Here is a 25,161-nt window from a genome sequence, read left to right on the forward strand (position 1 = left end):
TCCACAACCTGTACAGCCTATTGTGTCAGCTGTCTTGCTCAACTAAAAGACTTTAATTGTCTCATGTCTAACTGAAAGCTGGCTAACACATGCACCTGTGTTTGTCCTGAGGCTAAAGATGGGTTTTCTCATATTTGTTATTGTCTTGCAAAAAAATACATAAGTTTATTTTGGCTATTAGCCCAAAATGGTCTGTATTCTTTAACTCTGTTTAGAAGTGGATATAACATGAAAAAATAAAAGGAAACTTTCTCTCTGTAGTGTGATGTTCCAAGATTCACAGTGTAAGGTCATATGAAGATGGGCAGAGAACTGAGTGGAAAGAGCTACTTTTACAGCTCTTGCTTTATCTTCACAAAGATTCAAGTGTTATCAAGGCTTTTGCAGGGAAGCAAAGAGTCTGCAGTTGAAGAAATTTTAGTCTTTCACTATGTGAAGAAGCAGGAAGGACTCAGGAGGAAGGAAAAAAATTAGTCTTTGAAAATCTTCTTCCCTGCAGTTCTCAGCTGAATTTTTGTCTGGCTAGTATTTAAAAAAAAATTAAATGCATCAGGTTTACTCTGTATTGCAGGGCAGGCATAGTGAACTGGGATTCTCACTGTTTTCTGATCTTTTCTGCTTGGCAAGCAGTTTTTTGTAGCTTCATCCACCTACAGTTGTTGTTTTTTCTTCCCATATATTGGTCAATCCACTTTTTTCAGGAGATCAATAGATTATTTTAAACATCTGTCTTCAGATCATTTTCATTTGTGTTGATTGTGGAAATAGAAGATCATAAGTTTTCTTTCATAAAAGTACCTCAACTGTTGCACTTCTGAGATTAACATACTTATGAAGCTGTCCTATATTCAGCATTTGTGAAGAAAAATAATCCTTGAGAAGTTTCTAAATCCTTACTAAGCTAAAAAGAGTTAAGGGAGGTCATATCAGTCAGTCTGCATCAGTTGATAGACACAACTTAAAAGTAAGTTTTAAAAATAAGCTTTACTTTTAATTATGTTTTTATCTTTAGACATAATACTGCTCCTCAACATGCCATAGTTTCATACATCTCTTTCTTTTATGCCAAGGCTATGTTTAGACCTGTCACATCATTTTGTGTTATAATGTAAGTATATGAGTTGGTACTGAATTTATTGCAGATTATTGATATAGGTTTTAAAGTGTTTCATTAAAAACTCTTTCAACAGCTAAGATTTTGGTACCGGTTATCTCAGGATTCCCAGCTTTCTGTCTTTAAAAGAACTGCATTGGATGGAAGTTTGGAAAAATTGCATGACATTTCAGGATTGCCTGAGACGCAGTGGACAAAAGTGAATATACCTGTAGAAAGTGCAGCTGAGGACTTACCTTTTCAGGTAATTAGAAATTACATTTACATTGCTTTCAAAAAGTTACTCTAATTTGGCCTTTAGAATTAATTTGCTTTTATAATGAAATATAAAAAGAGAATTTCTATTCTTTAATACTCATATAAAAAAGAATTCAATTCTGCTCTTTCAATAGATGTAGCTATTAAAGAACATTACTATTGTTTCGTTATTGTATGCATTAGAATCACCTTTTTGTAATAAAAATCAAGTAGCACTAGTGCAGCAGCTTTTAAGAAATGAACTTGCTATGAAAACTGCTGATCAGAGTGAGGGCCTAATTATGTTGGCTAAAGGCAGGAGAAGTGCAGATACTTCAGTTTGCAGCATTGATCACAGAAACAATTAGCAGTTTTTGAGTTTAATTTTATTTTTCATAATCTCAGGCTGCTACACTTTACTAAAATTTAGAAAGGAACTGTCAGGGGAATCAGCAACTCAAGTATAAGGATTCAGCAAATCAAAATTCCAGTTTTGGTCTCTTCATTTTATGTCTCATCTATAAAATGGTCTAAAAGAAAGGGTACTCAATTCTCATTATTGTTAAGTTATGACTGAGCTTTACTTCCTTTTATGATCTCCTGAATATTTCCTTGTATTTACAAATGCATCCTTACAACCTGTACATTTACTGTACCACATGTTGTTGACTTCAGCAGGCATAGTATAGATGAACACAATTAAATGGAGTTGTAAATCTATTTGCTAACTCTGAATAGCTCATTTAAAAAGTTGTATAACTTTTAACAGTTCCAGCAGGAAGACAATTCATTCAAGTAGTGATGGCTTTTACCAGTTTAGATTGAAGGAAGGTCATCTGGGTTGCATAACGTTCTAGAAGTAAAGGTAGTTATGGCTTTGACAGTTGAGGAGTAAATTTCTGACTTTGATCAACTCTCAATCGTAGTTTTTGCTGGCTGGTATTTGGAGTTGGTTGTAGGCAGTATTTACTTCCTGTGCAGATGTAGTAAATTATAAAGGAATATATATGTATCTTTTTATCATGTCACCTTTAATGAGCTAACTTATTTATTTGTCTTTACAGATTATTTTACGAGCTACTATTCTAACAGCAAATGCTACTGTTGCTATTGATGACATCAGTATAACAGAGGAATGTGGAGTTGTGAATAAATCACTTCCAGGTGTCAGCCAAGAAAGTAAAGGCAAGTTCTGTGGTTTTCAATACATTTTCCCCAATGTCTGTTATGTATAACTGTGATTCAACTGACAACTTCAAGATACCTTTAAGAAAGTAGGGGATAATCTGAGGAAAAAGTCCATATGCTGTAATCAGTTACCTATAATGAAGGGTCTCATCCTGTGTTACACACCAGCTGCTATAAGTGGTTTGCACTAGTTCTGCAAAGTGAGCTGTCGTGGGAATTTCCAGATAACACTTAATACATAGTACCTGCCCACATTCACACTTGGATGCAGAGACAGAAGCAAAGCATCTTGTATCTTCCACTGAAGAGCAAATTCCACTTCATTATCTTTAGGGCAAGAGGGTTCTCCCATCATTACTGTCAAATACCTAACATACAGTAAGTGCCCACCAGACTTGTCTGTCTACTCACACTCTGTAATCTTGAAGTGCCAACAGGTGGAAATATAAAATAATGTAACCTTCTGTCAGACTTCTGCTGCTGGTCCTCTTGACTATTAATGACTACTTTTCTAAAATGGCATGGGCACATATGCAGCCAGTGGTAATGTTGATAGGTTATACCCAGCAGATATCTGAATTTCTTCTTTATTGGAAAACTTAAAGGCATAATAGAAAACTTCAGTGTTGTGTTTTTAAGGCTTCTCTGATCCCTATACACTGTCTGATTGATGGTAGCTAGGTATTTGAAGAAACATTAATTTGCTTTAATTACTTTCCCTAAAACTCCCCTATTTACCCATCAGTCAAAAAGATATTATTTTTAGAAGGGAGTGCTTTTCAAAAAAAGCTCTGTCTTGATAGCAATATGAGTACCTAAAAAAGCTAAGTTAAACAAAAAAGATGAAAAGCTGCATGTCATTCCTCTCACTTGCTCTCTTTCCAGAAATCTACTGAAGTAAAACCAGTAGTCCTCGACTTTTTGTTTCCCCATTCATTGAAATTTGAGGTGTTTTCCAATGTGTAGGTTGAGGTGCAAGCTAGTAGTGGTGCAACATCAAACTTTTGGCTGCTTGGAACTTTCATTGTGAGCTGAACACAGAGAAACCACTGCTACAGCAGAAAGCTTTCGTGAAAGACTTGCTCCCGACTGCAGGGCAAACAGCAAGCTCCTGTACATAGCACCTCGCCTCTGAACTGGAGCCTGGCAGTGTAACTTTAAAGTGGTTTTGATAATTTTTCACACAAAAGTTTGAATATTGTGGAGAATAATATATAGTTTAAGAGCATCAGACGTTAATAACAGCTGTGTTTCTTATCAGTTGCGATATAATCTAGCTCGCTTCATAGGTGGTGCTATGTACCTTATGCTGAGTACGTTACTTATAGACGATAAAAAGCATTTCTTAGAATTTTATATATATGTGTGTTTCTACTTATATTTTCTTTTCCGATTTTTAAGGGGAAATAGAATTTGCAGATGCTAATTCTTCACCTTTTTACTGTCCACCGGGACTTTTTTCATGTGGGGATGGACAATGTATTTCACCTGACAAATTTTGTGATTTTACACCTGACTGTTCAAATAGCCATGATGAAGCCAAATGTCGTAAGTAAAAATTTAAAAATCTAGGTTGTTAGGCTCCTGTGACTATGTTTGTTTGTCCTATTTGCCAGGCTTTCTTTACTTCATAAATGTTGTAATTTAATTAAAAGTAAAAGCTCTTGAGAAATAGTTACTTAATTTTGATTCTGTTCTGAGCTTTTCCCCTTTTATTTTCTGTAGCAACTACTTCCCTCTTAACATTAAAACTAGAAAAAAAGGGTTTTGATTAATTATTTAGTAGAAAGTGGTGCTTAAAATACAGTACTTTATAACTCTTAAGATGCTAAATATCAGGTACAGTGTTATACTGAATAGTGGAAGCTGATTCAGGAAACCATTGTAAAATGAACAAACAGAACTTGCACACACAGTTTTGTACATGTACTCTCACACATACAAAATTATGCTAAAAAAGTACAATGTTGCACTTGTACAAATTTGGAAATTCTGGCACATCACTGTGTGAGATACCTCTTCTTAAAGGGTAGATGGTCCTGCAATTAGACCTGAGAAACAGTCAGATAGGAAACATGAAAAATGCAGTGGTGGTCACAGATGCACATTCAAATTGTGTGTTTTGTATACTTAATTTTGATCTGAATATACCACAGCTGGACTGGTAAATAAAGCATCTGTGCACAGACAAGGTCACAGATGTAATTTAGGCTGTGTCAACATTTTCTGTTCAGCTATGTTATGATTCCTGCTTGGGCTATATGCCTGAGTTTTCTCTGCATGGAAGCTAACACGTGGGAAAGCAGACGGAGGTGATGCGTCTCAGAGTCCCTCTCCACTGTACAGTCAGAAGGGAGCTTGGAAAAGTTTCAGGACCTCTAATATGTAGCTTCAAAAGTCTTTTTGATTCATTCAATTACCTGCTCTGCATAAGAAATTATGGTTATACTTTCCATCTTTGAAAATGAGTCTCTTGCTTTTGCATTGAACTATCAACAATGCTGTAAAAGTCATGATGCATTTCCAAAGGGAGTTGCCATGAGCAAAATTTAGTACAGGGGTTTTTTTTAAAAAGAGAGCATGATGGTTTCTAACATTCCCACAAATAACAGAAATATTGTAGACAAGATCCTTACAGTATTTTCTGACTATGCTGTGTTATGCATCACAAAGCATAAACTTCTTCACAAGTGCTAATACAATCCAAAATCCATGGTTACACTTCATAGTTTTTATTAGGAAATTTGAGAGGTGTTGCTCAGATAAACAAATATCTATTTGACTTTTAGCAGATAAAAGACATAATTACAGCTTCTATTTGTATTCATGCAATTTCTCTACATTTTTAGTATCCAATCTTTCTTGGCTAGAGCACTGGTGTCCGGTGTTTTAGTTGTTTAGAAAGATTTGTATCCAAAATATACAGAGCTTGAAGTTAGGAAACTGCATTCTGTTTTGTTAGGTAACTGTTTGATCAGCTAAAACCAGAAATAGCTATTAAATGTTCACTAGGCAGAATATCTTCCATCTTGTGAGCCAGAGTGAAGATGGGGAAAAAATTCTGCTGTTACCATAGAATAATTGAGGTTGGAAGGGATCTCTGAAGATCATCCAGTTAGACCCCCCCTGCTCAAAGCAGGGCCCGCCAGAGCAGGATGCCCAGGACCTTACACAGTCGGGTTCTGAATATCTCTGAGGATGGAGACTACACAGCTGCTCAGGGCAACCTGCTCCAGCGTTTGATCACCCTTACAGTACAACAAATGCCTATTGCTTCTGATCATTTCACTGGGCACCACTGAGAAGAGTTTTTACTTCTTTACTCCCTCCCTGCCTACGTTACTCATATTAAAACTCTTATTACAATGTATTACATTTTTATTTACTTCATGTCTTTTGTACTTTTCTTCAAAATGTGCTTACACATCCTATGTATTATTGGGTTATGATAGTCTGGATTATGACTGGATTATAGTCTGATAGTTATGATAGTCTGGATTGTAGTCTTCTTAACCTCGGGTACTGGGATTTTGTTCTCTGACCAAATAATAATACTTCCAAATCAATAGTTTAATTAAAAACATTCTAAATAGATTTAGTTACATGCAACATCTCTCTCACTGCTCTAGGATACCAGTTAACTGGTAGCTTTTAATCAAGAAAACTAAAATCTACTGCTTTCATTTCAAATATGGTCATTTATATTTCAAAAAAACCCTTGCTTTTAGCTATTCAGCCTGTGTTTCTGTTTCAACATTTTACCTAAAAGAGAAGACAAATGTCCATTTAGGTGTTTAAGTAGTCCTAGATTATCCTTAATCACAAGCTTCCTATATAGCAACTGATTTTCTCTTTCTTTTTTCTCTGATTATATGAGTGAAGAAACTTTTATTATACCCAAGTCTCACTTGCCCAGACGATACATTAACAATGCCATGCTAAAGCTTAAACTATGGAGCCGTTATAAGTATATTTATGGTGATCCTTGCTCTAAATATATTGCTTACTTATAAATCATTGTTGTACTGCTGAGTTGGCTCAGTCTGTGCTTGCACAGTGGCTTGTAATGTGGGAAGCAGAATGCAGGTACACAAATGTCTCTGCAAATAGTTTGGCAAGTTGACTGTTTCCAAGCAATAAACTTGCCTTTCAGCATGTTAGTCTGGTAGTCTACAGCACTAGAATAGCTCTTATAATTCTTCTCAAATGGTATTTTACCATCGCTGTACTTATGTATTATACCATTGCTTTCTACATTTTGTTATGCGTATTCTTGCAATTGGATGCAAACATTTCATTTTTCTCAATCACTTTTCCTTTTTTCTTAGCTTGGCTAATCACAGATGTTTTGTTGACTCCACCACCTACAACTACATTGTTCCTTTTATCAATATTAACATTTTTTTCCATGATGTTCCATCTACTGGTGATTGTATCCTCCTTAACCTTGTTAATGTAAGTTTTTCCTCTTCGCATGAGAACCAGGCAAGGATATTACATGGGCATAAAATATCTTTCAAAATATTTTTAATTTAAATCTTTTAACCTTAAATTCCAGCAAGATGATTTCCTTAGATGCTTGGGTCCACCAAGTCCACTGAACAAGCAGGGTCTACATGCAATTTTCTCGTCTCACAGCATCAATCCTTGAGTCATCTCTTGATTTTCATTACCTCTCAAATGAGTTCTTTCTGTCAGGACTGAAATAATTCAGTTGAAGATCTCCACTTCTCGGACTGTCTTTCTCCTCTCAGTGTAGATTTCTGAGTTCTCAGTTCTTACAAGAAACTATCTTTGTTACTTCTCTTTATATACAAGACTGTCAGTGAATTTGTTTTCTCCACTTTGGTCTTAGAACCGCATTCATGTTCTTGACACTGACACATGATGAGATTATTCTTTCTTCCAGGTTTCTAGTAGCATTTTACAAAAATACATGTCCTGGACTGAAAAAATAATTCAGATTTATTCTGATTAGTTGATAAAAGTAAAAAAAAAAAAAAAAAAAAAAGCTATTAAATGCTCTCTTTCTTGAGTGCCACTACTCCTGAGTACTAGCTCACAGCTTTTCTTCTACAGCTGAAGAATTTACTATGGCTATAAAGCTATTATACATGACTTCCATGCATTAAAGCAGAAGAGAAGTGACTGCCTTTTTCAAGCGGCAGATTTACAGCGGTCACCTTACATACCTATCACATTGCATGTTTGTGCTCTGGAAGATGAATGTACAGTATAATTTCTAAGGTCTACATCCTATGCGTTTGGTGGAGTCTAAATGCTCTCTTTTCCAACCTAGTAATGATGATGATGGAATAGGGAATAAGATCAGATTGGAAAGTAATCTGCTAACATGAACACATTCCTTGTATTCTGTCTGACCTTTGGCAATTCATCCCTCATGCTCTGTCTTTTGTGTTTTTTCCTCTGTCTACTTATGGTGTGGATTATCTGGAATAATGATATTGTTTTATACATAAAATAAAAATGAAATAATTTTCATTTGGATAAAAATATAACATATAGACATAATATTGTTTTGTATTTATGTCTTTATAAATGAAATATGCATTTAATAGTCATTTCTGTGGTGTACAATCTAGGGCAGCATAAGCATGCTAAGGCTAGTCTTAAATTAAGTAATTCATAAACTGGACATAATCTGTATGTTAGTACAGAGTTTTATGTAGCTTAATTTGACTTAGGCAAATAAAGAGAATGATGCATGTGTTGTTTCTTAAAAACTACTTTTCTGGCATAATTTAACTATAAGCATTATTGGATTTCTAATGGCTACCTTCGTATATGTAATAAAAATTTCCTTAGTATTATAAGAAACATTCCTTATAGTACCCATTACTAATCTTGCCAAAGCAAAAAACTTCTGCTGTGGTTATAAGGGGACTCTTCCAAAATCTCATTTTTAGAGTCAAAATCTTGCATGCCAAAATGTCTCAGATGCTTGCTACTCCTTCATTTCAGCCAGACAAATCAGTTGTTTTTAAATGTGAGACCAGAAACAACAACCAGCTGATAAGGATGGGCTTAAATTCAAGGAGTGAAAAGATTGTCAGCTTGTAAATTGGAGAAGGGACCTAAGACTGGAAGTGCACAGGCAACTGCATTAGGATCAGTTTGTTGAAGTTAAATGGGGAAGGGATGAGACTAAAATTCCATGTACAGAGACAGCAAACCACCTTTGGCTGTGAACAAGGAATGGCTGCAAAGGCTGCATTGCTTGAGCTTGCTGGTGTGGGAGAGAAGTAACCAGTGGGCTGGAGGAAACCAGGGCAGGAAGGACCCAGGCTGCTGTGAGGGAAAGGTTAAGACCAGCTGGTCAAAGAGCCAGTGATACAGAGTCAGGAGAGATAACAATAGTGAAAAATAAAAATTTGGTAAGAGACAACAAAACAAGGAGAGAATGGGAATGAAGAATACGGATGTGGAGCAGTGATGCTTTGGGAGGGATCATTATAAAGTGTGGCCGTAAGTGGCAGAGAACTGAGACCACGTGAGAGGACCTGGAGCAAGGAGCTGTGTGGGGAAATAAGGAAAGACAGTGAGGATTTCCAGCTTTCCAGTGAGACTAGGACTGGGATAAGGGGTAAAAGAAGAGCAGTTGTGGAGTAGGTAAAAGGGGAAATAGGCTGTGGAAAGGAAGAGCACTGAGGAAAGAGCAAGGGCCTTTTTCTGCCAGAGACCACACACACTTTCAGAATTTCTACAGAACCCCTAAGTCATGAATCTAACTTTTCTACTTCTGTCAGCAAATACCTACATAATATTTTTGGGCAAAAAGTGTATCTCGTTGTATAGTTAATCCTATCTAGTTTCTTGCAAATAATGCACTGTGACAACAAATATTGCCTGAGCTTCAGTGGCAGACAACACAGGATAAATAACAAGATGGCCTGAATAATGACCATCAGGTCTTATTTTTCTTTAGTTCAATCAAAACCAGGAACTTTCCCCTTCAGTTATATGGAAGAAACATTCTAATGGACGTAGAAAGCCAAGCACTTGATTGTTAAAGAATACATAAATTTCTGGTTTTTTTTTTTCACCTGGACCTGCGTATCCAACAGCCTAAATCACCAGGTTATTGTGTTGTTTAATAAATTTAATTCTCTTCAGATTTCATTAACATTATTGAATGGAAGAAACATTTGGACCTAATTTGCTACATTTCCAATGAAAATGTCTATCAAATGTAATTTGATTATTTTGGAGGCTTTTATTGTTTTAGGACTATTTTCCATATCAATACACTGTAATCACTCACATTTAGAACCTGAGAAGCATTTGCAAATGACAGTATCATATGAACCAAGAGATTTCCAGAAAATGTCAGATTTAATAAACCAGTGGTTTTGGATGTTATTTCACTTTAAAAAGCTGTTGTAAAACTGCCTTTAGTCAGATGATTGCTTATCTGCCTCACTGCACAGAATGGACTGCCATCAAAATCAGAGTTGTGTAATGAAGATTATTTTCATATCGTTACTTAGAAAATGAAATTGTAACAATTACATGTGACAGTACAGTTAGTTTTTGTGGGCAATATTTAGGTTAGTTGCAGGGTTTATTAGTGTTGTGTGTGCACCCACAGAATTTTATTTTACCCCTGTAAAAATCTCAATCTTTGCAAGTCCTATGGCTAAATTAGTGTTAGGAGACATGTAGTGCAGTTAGCTTGTTAAAAATGTAGGTGCACAATGAAATCAGTAGATTTATTTATAACAAAATCTTTTCCCTCTGCATATTTTGCCTGTCTTATATGCAAAACTCTTCCTCATTTCACAAGAGGTATACACCTATGTGTTATGTACAAGTCATGTTTGTCTATTATTAAAAAGCTCACATGACTGAAATCACAAGTAGGTCTGTTGCAATTTCAAGGCCATTTAAATGGATTTCCCAACAGAAATTAGCAGAAGAAAATGTTCTGAAGTGCTTTGTTTCCTGTAGCCATCCGTAGAGGGGACTACCATATCTGCCTGTCCTAACAACTGTTAGTTTTAAAATATTATTTTATATATATGAGAATATAATCATGCAAATTAGCTTTGCATTCAATTTTTTACTCTAAACCTTTATGTGGAAGTAGTTTCTGTTTTTATTTCAAAACTGTAACAGATAATATTTGGGATGGAAAGTGAGGGAAAGGGGAACTCTAACTGGGATTTTGTAAAGATCAAACTTGTTTGATCTTCAAATAGCGACTTGTTTTTTGTCTCTTTTTCCGGTTAGCATTGCTTATTACTGATGAACTTTTGCAATAATTTTTTTAGTTGACCACTATTGTTTTTTACTGTAGAAATTAGGCCAGTGCACCTACAAAGTACAGTGTTATTCGAGTGTGTATATATAATGACATTAGCAAATAGTAGCTGTGATAGAAAACATAAATATGGGAAGGCAGTTGTAACACTTTTCAGTGTGTATGTATTATAAAGGGGGTTAAAATAACTTATTAGGATGAGTAGGTCCAGAGTTAAACTGGTTTTGGTTCCTAGATTTGAGGATTGTCTTCTTTATGACATCTAGCTATAAGTTCCTAAATTTATCTTAAAATTACTGATTTAAAAAAAAAAGTCTAAAGTCTATCAGCATATTAGAGCCTTTTCAAACAGCTTTTAAGTAAAAGAAAAAGTTGTAAGCCAGTAATGATGGTGATATCTCTTCACCTGGATTTTTTTAATGGTGCATTCTGCATAAACATACATGGGCGGAGAGACAGGGAGAGATTTTTGGGGGATGTAGAGACTGATGAACTTGCAGTCTTACAGAAATGCTAATGTCAAACATTTGTTTTTAAATACCATTTTCAGCAGGACTTTTTATTAAATTCTTGTTAGACATTGTTCAGCTTGCAGAGAAGCTGCACATCTGATTTGCGGAGGCCTTTGAGTGAAGCTCCTTAGAACAGAAAAGGGTAAAATCACTTTGCATAAGAACCCAAAACCAGAAAGAAATCTAGAGTTTTGTGGTAACAAGCCAGCTCAGAGAAAACTAAATCTGCCGAAAATGTAAAGGCAGCTTTCTCAAAACATCAATAAAGCCAACTACCCTTAAATGTTATGCTCACAGTATCGCTCTGGTTCCTTCATGATTATTGAGAGAGCATGCTAAAAAAGATGTTAAAAGGGGTAGCAAAGAAAAGTATATCCATACAGGCAGGATGGATACTATTAGAAGTAAAAAAAGCATCAAACAGCTGAAATGAAATGAAACCAAATAAAAAAGGTGGAAAAGATGACAAATTTGGGTGGGTTAAATGTCAAAAAAACAGTAAGGATGACAAAAAAATTAAGAAAAACTAGCAATAAATTCCTCAAACACATGAGGAGAAGACAGCCTGGCAGCATCTGTAGGGCCACTTGATGGTTAGATTATAAAAAGAGCATGTAAGAAAATAAGAAATAGGAGAAAGGCAGAAAATAAAGTATTAGGAGAGAAGGCAGAATAGTTTGTGTGTGTTCACTGTGAAAGAAACTACAGAGGTACCCAAGCAACAGCCTTTCTTTCTGGGGAATCTGTCTGAAACACAAGTGCCAGTCAAAGAGGTTATGGGACTATTAGGTAATTGAAGTGTTGTCAAGCATCAAGAACCAAGTGCATTTCACCCAGGCTCTGCCAGCTTGCTCTATTCTTGTATCTTCCCTAGGTGTCAAATAGTTGGTTTGAGATTTAGTTGAAGGTTTCAGCATTATTTTATCTCAATGTATTAATCCATGCTTAAGTTAAATGTATGGTCTGGTGCATCCTTTCTTTTATGTTTTGTCTCTGTTACAAGTTACAGATGCAAGAAGTCTGGGCTCAGACTTAACAGTTTTATCTTGTTTATTTGCCTCTTTTGGTGTAACCATCTGTGTCCAAGGTTTGCCATATTCTTTGTTGCTGGTCTCCTGGGAATATGTGACAGTTTCTTCTATCGAGCAAAAAGCAAATCAGAAATAGCTCTCCATATTCCCTTATCGTTATGTTCTGTCAGTGGATTTTCAGTCATTTCCATCATGCCTAGTCCTTGAATATTTGCACATATTTTCTGTCTTCATTTTATTCTATCAAAACATTCTATCAAAAAATTTCTCCTTCTGTTTTTTTGTCACATCATTTTATCATTGACATTTCTGGCCCACATACACCATGTGTATAGTGAACTCATATTTTCTTTGATCTCTTAAATGTTATTTGGTCTTCCATATTTGTGGAATGATCTTTTCTGAAGCAGCATTAACAACTGTGGATTTCTATGTACTTTGCTTAATAATCCACAAAATCTTGTCTTTTTAGAAGCCCTAACCAACAATAATACTTGCCTGGTTAGTAATTTTTTCATTCTTTCTAAAAAACGATGTATCATTTAATGTGACACTGTTCTTAAAGAAGGAAAAAAATCAAAAAACGTCCCATATCTTCCATAAATAAACATTCGTGTAATCCTCCTGTTCTCCAAGAGACTTCATTTGATTCTGAAATGTGCATTTTCTATACTGTAACGATATGGCCACTGGAAGCAGTGATAAGACATTAAAAATAATGATAGAATTCTGACAGTCATGTCTGAATATTTTTTTAATTATTCTATGTATATAATTAATAACTTATTGCTTAAAAAAATCTCAAAATAATTTTCTTAATGTTTTCCATTAGAAGCCTGTTATAATTACAGGATTCAAAAATACCATTTTGTGATTTAATGAGGATTTTTTTTAAAGTGCAGAAGAGGAAAACCTGATGTTTCTTCATTTTATGATAATAAATATTTCAATTTACATTCATTCAGACATGACACCCTTCCACTCCTTTCTTTCCTTTATTTTGTATTATACACATTTTCTAAAATATCACTGTTCTTTTAAATGAAGAATTGAAGAATGCAGCTGAATATTTTTTCAAATCTTTTTCACTGCAGTAATTTGCGTTTCAGAGATTTCCTCCTTTTACCAATATTATAGTGTCTCAGTAATGCCTGATATTTAACTTAATTCATATTATAACTAGAGGAAAGGTTTTGTTATCATTAGTATACTTGCTGAGATTCAGGAAATAAGGGATTTGCTTTCTGGCTCCAACATCGACACCCTAGAATATCTTGCAGAACGATTGTTACTGCTTTGTGTGCTCTGTGTTCTTGTTCTGTAACATAAGGATTGTGAGGTCTGTTTTCAGTGCCTCCTTGCCTGCTTTGAGTGCTTTGGCTGCAGTGCCTTTAGAAGGAAGGAATTGTTTTACTGAATACATTGCATATAATGATGGCTTGGTTGTTCCTGTGGGACTGCTGTTTTGCCCAACTGTTATAAAATAAATACCCATCTTGTAGTCTGCCTCCCCATGCCCCTTTCCTAGACTTCTTTCTAGAATATCGGTGACGTATTAGAAACATTTAATTTCCTTTTCATACTGCAAAGCTTGTTTAGTGATGTCATGTACAGAGATAAAGTAAGATGTCTCTTTCTTCTAGAGATAAAGTAAGATGTCTCTTTCTTCTTTTCAGCTGCTGTATGTGACTTTGAAAGAGAGAGCTGTGGTTGGACTGAAACTGCAAATGCAGATGAATTTGACTGGGTAAGAAGTTCCAGTAGTGCTCTTGCACCTGCTTTTCAGAAGCAAGCTCCTCCACAGGATCACACCTGCAACAAATCTGAAGGTAAGCCAAGCCAGGCCTAGAAACAGAGAAGTGGAATAGATATACTTGCTCTTTAATCAGATTTTAAGTGGAGGTCATGAATGCTTTAAAAACCTTTAGAAACACTTTCTTTCTTCAGCCTGAAAAGTTGTTTTCTGTTTTATTTTGATAGGTCATTTTATGTTCATTCTGAAAAACAGCAGCAGCATTTCACAACTAGCTCAGCTACGAAGCCCAAAGTTCAGGCAAACTGGATCAAATTGCACATTGTCCTTTTGGTATGAAATAATTTAAATTTAAAATTCATGGATCATCTCACATCGCTTCTCTTGCACTGAAATTGAGGTTATAGTTTGCAATAGACACACCTTCCTCTGCAGTATTTATTTCTTTTTATTCTTTAATCATATAGTCTTCATTGTGAACAATATGCAGAAAAAAGCTGAAGCACCTGGAGAACAGAACTGAAACATGAGATGACTTTGTTGTCAGTATTTGAGCAAAATTTTATTAATGGATTGCGTCTGCGTATACATAGACAAATACCACAGTCATTTTGCTAACACTTCTACTTTGGTTAAGTAAATTTGAAAATGTTGTGGAATTTTGTTCAAGAACAGGAAACCATCCAAAAATCTAGTAACTCCTTGAGACACCTACAGTATCCAAAATTAGACTGTATCATCTTTAAGTGAAAGCTCCAGTGCAAGAATTAGAGCTTTGTTCCCAATCCTTTCTTTATATACATAGAAAAAAAACCCCCAAACATTACAGTTATTGTCTTGTCTCAGTCTTTGTGCAATCTTGACAAAAAGGGACAGAAAAAGCAAACTGCGATAGTTCATTTACTAAGGTCAAAAGTGGTGCTACTGTATAAATAGATACTTGGCCTCACTGATATTAAATGCAGTTTTTCTCAGTAATGTCAAATACATTTGCCATAGGAAGAGGCAAAGACTCAAGACTTGGAGTATAGGTCTGGCAATTATAAGTTGTTGGTTCTGTTCCCAGTTTTGTTGTACAGTTGCTTACCTAATTATTTATGATTTTTAAATGCTTTGAGATCTTCCAAAAATGCTGTAAAATGCAACAGGTTAACAATAACTAACATAGATAAAAGGTGTACTTTTGCATTCAGTAAGTGTTCTGTTTTTCCTTCTTGAAACTTCACAATTATGTACTGAATTAAATTTATAAAAAACATATTATGCATCTGAGTGAGCAGTGGTCATTGCTTAATATGAAAGCAAATGTGTCTCTTCACTTATGGGTTTTAATTTAATGAAGTATGCTTCTTCTCTCACAATCTTCAATTCTTGAAATGAGTCCTGGACTGATACAGCAGCCTACCCTACCATCATACAGAAAGTGGATTGAATTACAGGTAAACTGGAAATAGGCACTGTGAACTTCCTATATTTCACGAAGCTATGACAGAAAAGGTACTGGCCATTATATGTGATGTGGTACATTCTCATCATTTGCACCCTTAACTTTTTTTTTAATCATTTCAGGTATTACAATTATGGACAGTCAGTTGGGGCAGCAGAGATGCAATTACTTGTGGATGGGCTGAAACAGCCTACTGTCCTTTGGAGGGCATATTACAACGAGGGAGATCAATGGTTGAAGGCAGTCATTCAGCTTGGACGCCTTCCACATCCTTTCCAATTATCACTGGATAAAATCAGTCTAGGTTTTTATGATGGTGTCTCAGCAATTGATGACATTTCATTTGAAAATTGTGCTCTTCCACCTCCAGCATTAAGTTGTGAAGGACCTAATCATTTCTGGTGCAGAGACACAAAAGCATGTATTGACAGTTTATTGGTCTGTGATCTTGTGGATAACTGTGGGGATGGATCGGATGAAGACAACTGTAGTAAGTACTTTCCATTATTGCTTACTTTATATCAAAGCAAAATTTACTTGCAAATTCATCCCTGGAGTAAGAAAGCACAGTATTGTTACAGCCTATCAATGTCACAGCCAGTGATGATTCAACTGAACATTGTTACTGATGAAACAAACTCTGAAAATTTTTAACTTAAATGCATATGAGGAGTTACAGCTGAGGGTAAATGGAATTTAATCTCCTTTATCCAAATGAGTCATATTTCTTTAACTTTTGTAAAACACACACATGCATTACAAGTTTATTTTAAAAGAGAGGATTCACAGTCTGCCATTTGATTTGGGTTAACATGCTGTCTTTGATTATACTGATGGAAGTACAGCAGAAGACATATATGGGCTGAGAGGAGTGTATGTCCTATCTCTTTTTATGACCTATACTCTTTCTACCTAGAAAAAGTTAAAATATCTGTACTAGAAGATACTAGTCATGCTGGGCATAATTGTCCCTTTCAAAGAAAGAACTTGTAAGTACTGAGGAAAGCTATAAGTTGTTCACATTTTTGACATTCACCTTGCAGTGCTGAAGGGTGCTGTTGATGATTTTCTCCCTGAAGCATGCATTCATCAATTTTAAGAACTCAAGAACATTAATATAAAATAAAATTAACTAGCAGTTGCTTTATCACATCCTGAGGTAACTAAATTATGCAAATCACAATGAGTTTGAGAAACAGGGGACACCTTACATGCTTGAGGGTATATCAGCCTGTACTGATATTTGATGAATATCAACTTAAAACTGATCTGAATTTAAAAGAAAGTGAAGGCTTTCCAGCCTATCTCAGTTTTCCCACTTATAAAATGCCTATCTTCTTTATAACCCATTTTGAGGTCTATAGCAAGAAAGTACTATATGACTTGCAGTTTTAAACATCATAAAAAATAACACCTTAATTAAAAATAAAATTGGCTATTATGTCAGTTACTGTTTATGAAGGGCAGATGCAAAGATGAAATGCAAGCTCTCCACCTCTGATACACATTTTACTTTTTTACATTAGAAGTAATTGGTCTGATCAATATATTTTGCCTTGGTGTCAAATAATAAAGTGCAGTTGTGTTATAAATGCCTGCCTTGAATTTAGCTTTGATAAAGCTATCACGCTACTATTATTGAGGATAATAAAGATCTAAAACACAACCCATTTTTAGGACTACTGCCATGCAAAAACATATTAGGTCACTTATTACACATACCTATAAGACTCTATCCTGTGGTTTATTTCATCCAATTAACCTCAGTTTTAACTCCTGTACTCAGTTAAATTTCTGTTAAAAACTTTGCATGCTTTAATTATAAAAATACATAAATTTAATAACATGAATAATCTTATTCACAGTTTTGTCTATTCAATAAATTAATTATGTACTGTTTGCCAGATATATATTGAAAGAGGAGGTAATTAAGTAAAGATTTATTCTTCTTTTTTTGTCTAGGCAAGTGTATATTTATTCTTCAGAGGTGAATTTTTGCAAGGAGAAGAAGATACGCATTTTTCCCTATATTAGAAAGAAATTTTTGCAAGGAGAAAAAGATATTGAAGCACGATCACCTTTTGATACTGCTTTCACTTGACAGTCTGTTCTGTTTACATTTCAGATCCTGACCTACAGTGTAACTTTGAAAACGGGCTGTGCAATTGGGAGCAGGACATTGAGGATGACTTTGACTGGATCAGAATACAGGGTCCAACCCCCACGGTTAATACAGGCCCATTAAAGGATCACACAACAGGCACAGCCAGGGGACACTACCTCTACATGGAATCCTCTGAGCCACGCCAATTCCAAGATAAAGCAGTTTTGCTCAGTCCTCTCTTCAACCCTTCTGGCAATGGAACCTGCATTTTCCGCTTTCATTATCATATGTTTGGAAAGCAAGTTTACAAGCTGTCAGTCTTCCAGAGAACTGTGAGTAATACCAAGGGACGGCTGTTGTGGTACAAGTTTGGAAATCAAGGAAACAGATGGATCAGACAGACACTCTACATCAGCATCTCTAAGCCATTTCAGGTATGATCCTTCTAGGTTGCGAAGTGCTTATCTGCTGCATTGTAAAACACTGAGAGTATATAAATGACTGCGCAATCATAAAGCTATTTGTAACTGTCTGATCAAATTTACTTTGAAATAGATTTGTAGGGATTTTCTGATGAAATATGTCTGAAATATTTATTTTTTATTGAGTTTACTTGTTCCCCTAAAACACTTGATTTCAATGTTTTGAACAGGAACATGTGATATTTAAAGAAGATGCTTTTTTTTTTTTCAAGCATTTGTTGAAACAAACTTATCTGAATCTGCTTCAGAACAGCTTGGCAAAAATTTTGATTCATTCATGAAAAAAGGACTGTTAAAAAGAACATTGTCTTCTCTGCCTTACTTTTCCAGGGTTACACGTTAATCTTTAATTATATAATGCCAGAAAAAAATGTCAGTTCAAAATATTTGGGTGCACGGCTAGGTCAACAATCAAATACCATTTGGAGTAAGATATGATTATAGTAAGTTACAGCTACAAACCTTGATTTATTTTCTCACCTTTTTAAAATTTTAAATGTTATTTACCTTTCACTATGTGTGATCTGTTTATTCTGCTCAGGTTAATGAACCTGCAGGTTTATTAGAGGAGACATTAGTTTACTTGACTGCCAACTGGTCATAAAATTAACTTTAAAAAACCCCCAAACATATTATAAAAAGAAACACCTTCCTTTTAAATATGATATAATGCAATATTTTCTTTAGATTGTGCCACACTTACTTCCCAAAAGATTATTTCTAGGTGAAGGGAAGTTCTATCCTTTTTGGAGGAAAAGGCCTTAATGTTACTGTGGTTGCATGGAGGCACCTGGAAGGAGAGCACTCTTTTTTTGTCAAGACCCTTTGTAGAAATGTAAAGGAGTACCAACATAATGCTAACAAGGCCTTTTTTCTTTTTTTTTTCTTTTTTTTTTTAAGTAAGAAAACATATCCTATGCCTGGTAGTTTGTCTAAAGAACTATACACCTGGGTGTCTTACATTTGACCTCCTGAGGGTTAGGAAGGTCTGTTCAGTAACTGAAAAGATTTTTAATGCTTTAGTGTTGTAGTTTTTCCATTGTACTTGGCCAGTTCTGTGCAGGGAGTGCAAAGACCTTATATTCTTTTGATGTAGTTTTGCTTTTCATAGTCATTTTTGAGGGGTATGAGGTGTAAGGTATAATTTGATAGTTTGTTCTGAAGTAAGAGATCAAGATCTGATGTTCATTATTGTGTATTGTGTTTCTTATGATGGAGCTTGCTGTGTCACGACCTACAACACTTCAAAACTCAGAAATTTTGAAAAGAACAAGTTGTTATTCTGTTGCTAAGAAGTGGCCAAGTGCTGACCTCTTTCCAATCTTCCTTTTAAGAGCATAGTCTTTGGATATTTCCAGGGCTAAAGACGTGTGGGGGGAAAGGTCTTCACACTCTGTTACCACTTTTTCTCTGAAGTATTTCTACTGAGATGTGTACTAGAACAGCCTCTCATTTAGTTTTGGGCTGCCTACTGGCTGGGTAACAGTATTAAAGTTATAGCCTTTATGTTTACTATGTTGTGTTCCCCACACTGCATAAAATTAGTGGTTCAGTGTTTTCACACCACATGCTTAAAGTCTTGCAGGTCACTTCCATGCTTCAAAGGAAATGTTTAGATTCACTGGAGAATGGATTTTTTTTCTTGAAAGTCTAAAAATAAGATAGAACTTTTAAATAATTTTCTGGTCAAAATACATATCTTGACTTCCTACTCTCCGTCTCTAGCCAGTGCATCTCATCAGCTGTTATAGGATTTTCAGAGATTCCTAGTGAATAGAAAACATTAGACTCTAGGACCAAAGATGGCCTAAGTCTTTGTAACACAGACCTTCATTTTGCTTTTTCTTTTCTAAATGTAAGAGATGGTCATATATCTGAGATAGCTGATACCACCTCTTCCTCTTCCCTCCCTATGTAAGTCTGTCATTTGTTCACCACATTCCAAGAAAGAATCACTATGAACAGTAAATCCCTCAAATTCACATTTTCAGTTTGTTTACTAGCATGGGAAGCCAACTTTGGGAGCATATAAACAATTGTGCCTATATACTAACTGCTAGGAAAAGGAGTTCTCAGCCAAAAATTCAAAGCAGCAAAGAAAGATACTTGAGGACCTCTGGAAAGCCAGATCCCCTTTTGAAAGTTTGGAACTCTATAGATATGAAACTGTAGAGCCTTTAATTGAATGCTCTGGCAGAAACCCAAAGGGAACAGCACATGAAGACTTCTTTTGCTCATATCAGCTCCCACTAAACCTCAGAATCTTAAATTTCTCAGGAAACCTTTGCTTTATCTGCCATCAAACCGTGGCTGAAGTTTGTTGCTGTTCCATCAGACATTTTACATCAGAGTGTTAAATGTGACATCAGAGAGCAGAACAGGAGCAGCTGGGTGAATGAAAAGGGAAATTTAGAGGTAACTTATTTAAGTGAAGGGAATGTGGTTTTCTGAGCCAAAATTAGGCACCTCTCTCAAATATTAATACTGACAAGTAACAAAACTGGTCCAAAATACACATGCTTATAAAACTCACTTTTACAGCTTTAGTGATCTAGAGTTTCCCTTTGAATTCAGGACAGGTATGACACAGAAATCTGCAAAGGATTTAATAAACTGCAAGAAATTTACTTTTTTTTTTTGGTAAAAATTTTGGGTTAAAAATATATTCCTTTTCAAGATATTCCTTTTTGTTATATGGGACATGTGTTTCAACATGAAAAAGAATAGGCTGTTGAGTGTACTTGTCTCTTTACTTGATCTACATTTATTTTAATCTTCCTGAGAAGTTTACTGACATGTCTTTTCCTTAAAAGTACCTTTGAAAAGGTAGTAAAATAAGAATCTGTCCATAGTAGCCTACTTATATTGATGATGAATAGTGTTTGCTTTTATCTTCCTTGAATAATCATAATACTTGAAATAGTTTCTGCTCATAAGAAAGTGTAAAGATTCTATTTTAACATCTTAGATAAATGTAGCTGTCTTAGCTTGCTCTATTCATTCAAATTTCTGTGGATACAGGAAGAGGAAATGGTGATATGTGAACAATGGCAAAATTCTGTATCTCAGTCTTTTGGGCAGTATAGTCTCATTTTAGTCATGATATAAATCACATATCTACCATGTCCATCATAAGGTATCTAGGGCAACTTTTCTATATTGCAAAACATAATATTAAAAACAAAAGAGAAAGGAATTACCTTTACCCCAATCCAATTGACTTTTTTGTTCATCTGCAATACATATGTTTATCTCTGTAAACAAAGATGGTTATAGGTCTTTGATACTCCAAAGCATAAGTAATACATAAAGGAGTCTAATGCTCTGTGATGATTTTATAATGATCAGTCTAGTTGTTTTAAGTTGGTTGTTATGAAACTTAAAAATGCAAATACGCTGTTTAAGTACATGATTAAGTATTAATGCTATATCGAGTATACTTACTAAAAATTTTAGTATTTTGACTATTATATATAAAACCATACATCTCCCTTCAAATATAAAACTTTCTCCTTTTAAGTGTGAAAAACAAGGACCAAAATCAGGAGAAAATAAATAATGAAAATTTATTGAAAAATCCTAGCTTATGGAAGATTATATGCAAAATAAAATTGCAGTTATGTAGATGTAAAATGCATTTGGTGTTTTCCTATTTTACAAGTGGTTAAGAAAAGTAAATAACCAAATCCACTGTAATAATTTTGCTTTTATTATCAATTAGGTATTAGCTTAGAAAGTAATGGAATATTGATCGAAAATTAGAATGATACATTTGCTATGGATATAGAATAGCACTGTGTTCTACAAACACAAATACAAGCCAACCTTTCTCCAGCTACTATTTTTACTACCTGTCGTGCTATTTTTATGTTCTTCTCAGTGTAGAATCCAAACTGTTTGTATTTTAAGGGCCTGATTCTGAAACATATATGCCTGAGTATATTGATAATGGTGTAAATTAGATTTCTCAAGCTCCTGAGCAGCATTTTAAACTAGATATAACGGTTTGGAATATGACCAAACATGGGAAGACAGATGGCTGAAGCACAGTGGATCCTTTTCCCTTTTTTTTGTACACTGTTATTTGTACCTTTGACACTCTAACATGCTGTTTTCAGTGGTTATAGTGCTTGCACTATTCATTGCTCATAATTTAAAATGCGACAATTCTATACATTCAAAGTTTTGTCAGTTTGGGGAAAAAATACTTTCTGTCCTGAAACAGACCTCTGTTTTGTTAAAGCAAAATGTGAGTTGTGTCTTTGCATTCTTCTGATGTTCTGAATACACCTGTCTCTTATTCAGGGTGAGCTATCAAAGCATAAGCACTGACCAGTCTTATTTCAGATGTTCTCGCATAAAGGACTTTGATGTTGGCATTTTACTGTGGGTTGTAAATGTATCAGAAAGAATTAACTTAGCTGTCTTGTAAAATCCTTTTGTCTCATTTGGTGTTACATAGTATGATGTGAGTTGTCACTTGCAGCATCTGGAAGGAAGAAATATGCAATATGACTGTAGTTACAGCTTTTCTTTTTCTTTCTTTTTTTTTTGTTGCTGTCGTAAATCCTAGAATCCCTAGGGATTCCCACACATCATCTTCCTGTTAAATTCCTCAGCTCATAAGATGTTGTAGCCACCCGGTGCTGAACTGGGAGGCATTCCTTGTTGCATTTACTGAGCATCATTTCTAGATCAGATAGTGGGAAAGATCTTTGAGAATCACTAGGGTCCCCTTACCCTTGCAGACATAAAACAATGAAAGCCAGCCTACAGGAAGGCTTTGCTACAGCAGGATATTCACCGAGTGAAGCATTACAAGCATCATCAGTCCCCACTTAGATAGACAGTCACCTTGGAGTTTTACCCCTAGCAGCTGTTAGTTGAGTGTTGAAGAGGAAGCCTTGGGTGACTGCCAAAGAAATCCTTAAAAGAATTAATATATTTCACGCTACTTTGGATGAAAGAGAAAACTAGTTCTGAAATTATTTTCTAAATTACTCACAGCCCTAATAATGTGTTATTTTTGATCTGTGACAATATCATCAAATATAGTATCAGTTGTATGGCGGGTCAAATGGGAAGGGTGCAGTGTTAGTCCTAATTAGTTCCAATACATAAAACCTCAAGTATACCTCTTGAATGGTGCTAAATCAAGAACCAGCTTTATTTTTTAGCAGCAGAATTTGTCTAAAGACAGATAAGAATCTAAAGGAAGTTTTCTTCATTTCTGAGACACTAGGTTAAGGTGATTGTTTTGGTTTTTTAATATATTCATTTAAATCTTCATTTTTCATCTATTCATTTCTTAGGGCATATTATATCTTTTCTTACAAAGATTTTCAAATTCAAAGGCAAATTAGCTCACTCCAAACACATTTTGTTTTCAGTTACTCTTATCTTTTAGACATAGAATTAGTTATGGAGGCACCTAGTTACAGTTGAGTTTTTAACCTTGATTATAGGGTTGTGTTAGGTTTTCCTTAATTATACCCAGCTACTTCTTGTATTATGGTTTTAGTATGCCCTTGACATAAGATAAGTTTGGTGTCAAATATGTGTAGTAAACATACATTATTTGCATCCAGGCTCTTACCATTCATCTAAAAAGAGAGACAGGAAGGGCTAAAAATGTATTTAAGGCACTACTAGGTAGCTGGTCACAATCACATAAGCAGTATCTACTTTCTCACCCTCTACTCCCTCCCTTTTCATTCCTCAGTGAGATGAGATAGCGATTCTTCTTTGGGGATTCTGATGATCTGCTCTGTAATAAGTGAAACAGGATCATAAAGCTCACTCTTCAGTTACTTCTGCAATTCTAGCTGCTTCTTGCAATTACTCTTCTGAGAAGAGAGCAGATTGATCAACAACCCCCCCCCCACACCATTTCTGTAATGAAAAACTTGGGGTTCTAGTGGAAAATAGACTTTTTGGCATAACTCTACTTTACAAACTATTTTTAAAGTTGTTTTTAGTTCTGTTTCAAACAAAAAGCCTGTGCTATGGCAAATTGTGAGGTTTCAGAATTTAATGTTTTTATTTCATGCATGTCTAGTGGTGATAATTATATTTCATACATGAATAATATAGCAAGACTTGTTATAGTAGACTAAATACACTTTGTATCAATTTAAGAAAAGATAATGACTTGCTAGGCTTCCTTGTCAGTTATAATATCCTTGAAGTAAGAAAATTTCAAATTTCCTTTCCTGCATAACAAGCATCAGAACTATTGAAACTACAGGTTCTATATCTCATATCATATTTCACAGCACCTCTGGAAAATTTTCAGTGGGGCTTGTAATGTCAATACTTTTGTACATCGACTTAAGTGTAGGAGTTTTTCAGTCTTCTCTAATCATTAATTGGTAAGTGTCAGGTTGAAATTCTGGACTTATACTGGTATACTCCAGAAAATTGAGCTGATCAAACTTAGCCATATTCTACTTCTTGCATGCAGCTTCACTGGAAGAGTGCGCATAACTTTTTATTGTCCCAAAGAGACGTACTGTTTCCTAGTGTGAAAAGGACTGTAAGGAGACCATGTTTCGGCCTGTTAACAGTTGGATATCAGCACATGCAGCTAGGATTTATCCTTACCACTTACAGTGTTGGTAGAAGGAAACTGGTTCTGAACAGTTTGTGCTCTTTCTTCTATATATCCTAAGAAAACAAAAAAAAGTAATTGCATATTTAACCTTACATTAGGAACATTAAGCTGGAAAAAAAAAATTAAAGTAAAAAAGTTTGACCCTTTCCACAATACTTGGATAAAGAGTGTTCCTCTTGGAAAGAGAGGTGGTGGAGATATAACAGAGAAACATCAATTAACAGGGTCATAGAGAAGCTGCATAGAGAATGATCATTAATGATTTCTCTGAATACAGAGAATGAGAAGTACTCTGTGAAATTATTAGGCAACACAATCAAATCAAAAGGAAATACTCTTTTAGGATGGTCTGTTGTACAATTCATTGCCGAGAGCAATACAAGGAAGTATGAATGGGAT

The 25,161-nt window shown here is 35.1% G+C and overlaps 1 protein-coding gene across 1 annotated transcript in view; it reads left to right on the forward strand.

Moving 5' to 3' along the window:
- Positions 1–25,161, forward strand: part of MALRD1 (MAM and LDL receptor class A domain containing 1) — a 291,485-nt gene that overhangs the window by 46,980 nt on the left and 219,344 nt on the right. Inside the window, exons 12-17 of the mRNA XM_072851516.1 lie at positions 1,191–1,358; positions 2,416–2,536; positions 14,040–14,192; positions 14,344–14,449; positions 15,686–16,053; positions 17,689–18,101. Coding sequence (XP_072707617.1) covers positions 1,191–1,358; positions 2,416–2,536; positions 14,040–14,192; positions 14,344–14,449; positions 15,686–16,053; positions 17,689–18,101 — 1,329 coding nt within the window. The remainder of the gene's footprint in view (positions 1–1,190; positions 1,359–2,415; positions 2,537–14,039; positions 14,193–14,343; positions 14,450–15,685; positions 16,054–17,688; positions 18,102–25,161) is intronic.

Source organism: Ciconia boyciana, chromosome 2, assembly GCF_034638445.1.
Source record: "Ciconia boyciana chromosome 2, ASM3463844v1, whole genome shotgun sequence".
NCBI classification, from domain to species: Eukaryota; Metazoa; Chordata; class Aves; order Ciconiiformes; family Ciconiidae; genus Ciconia; species Ciconia boyciana.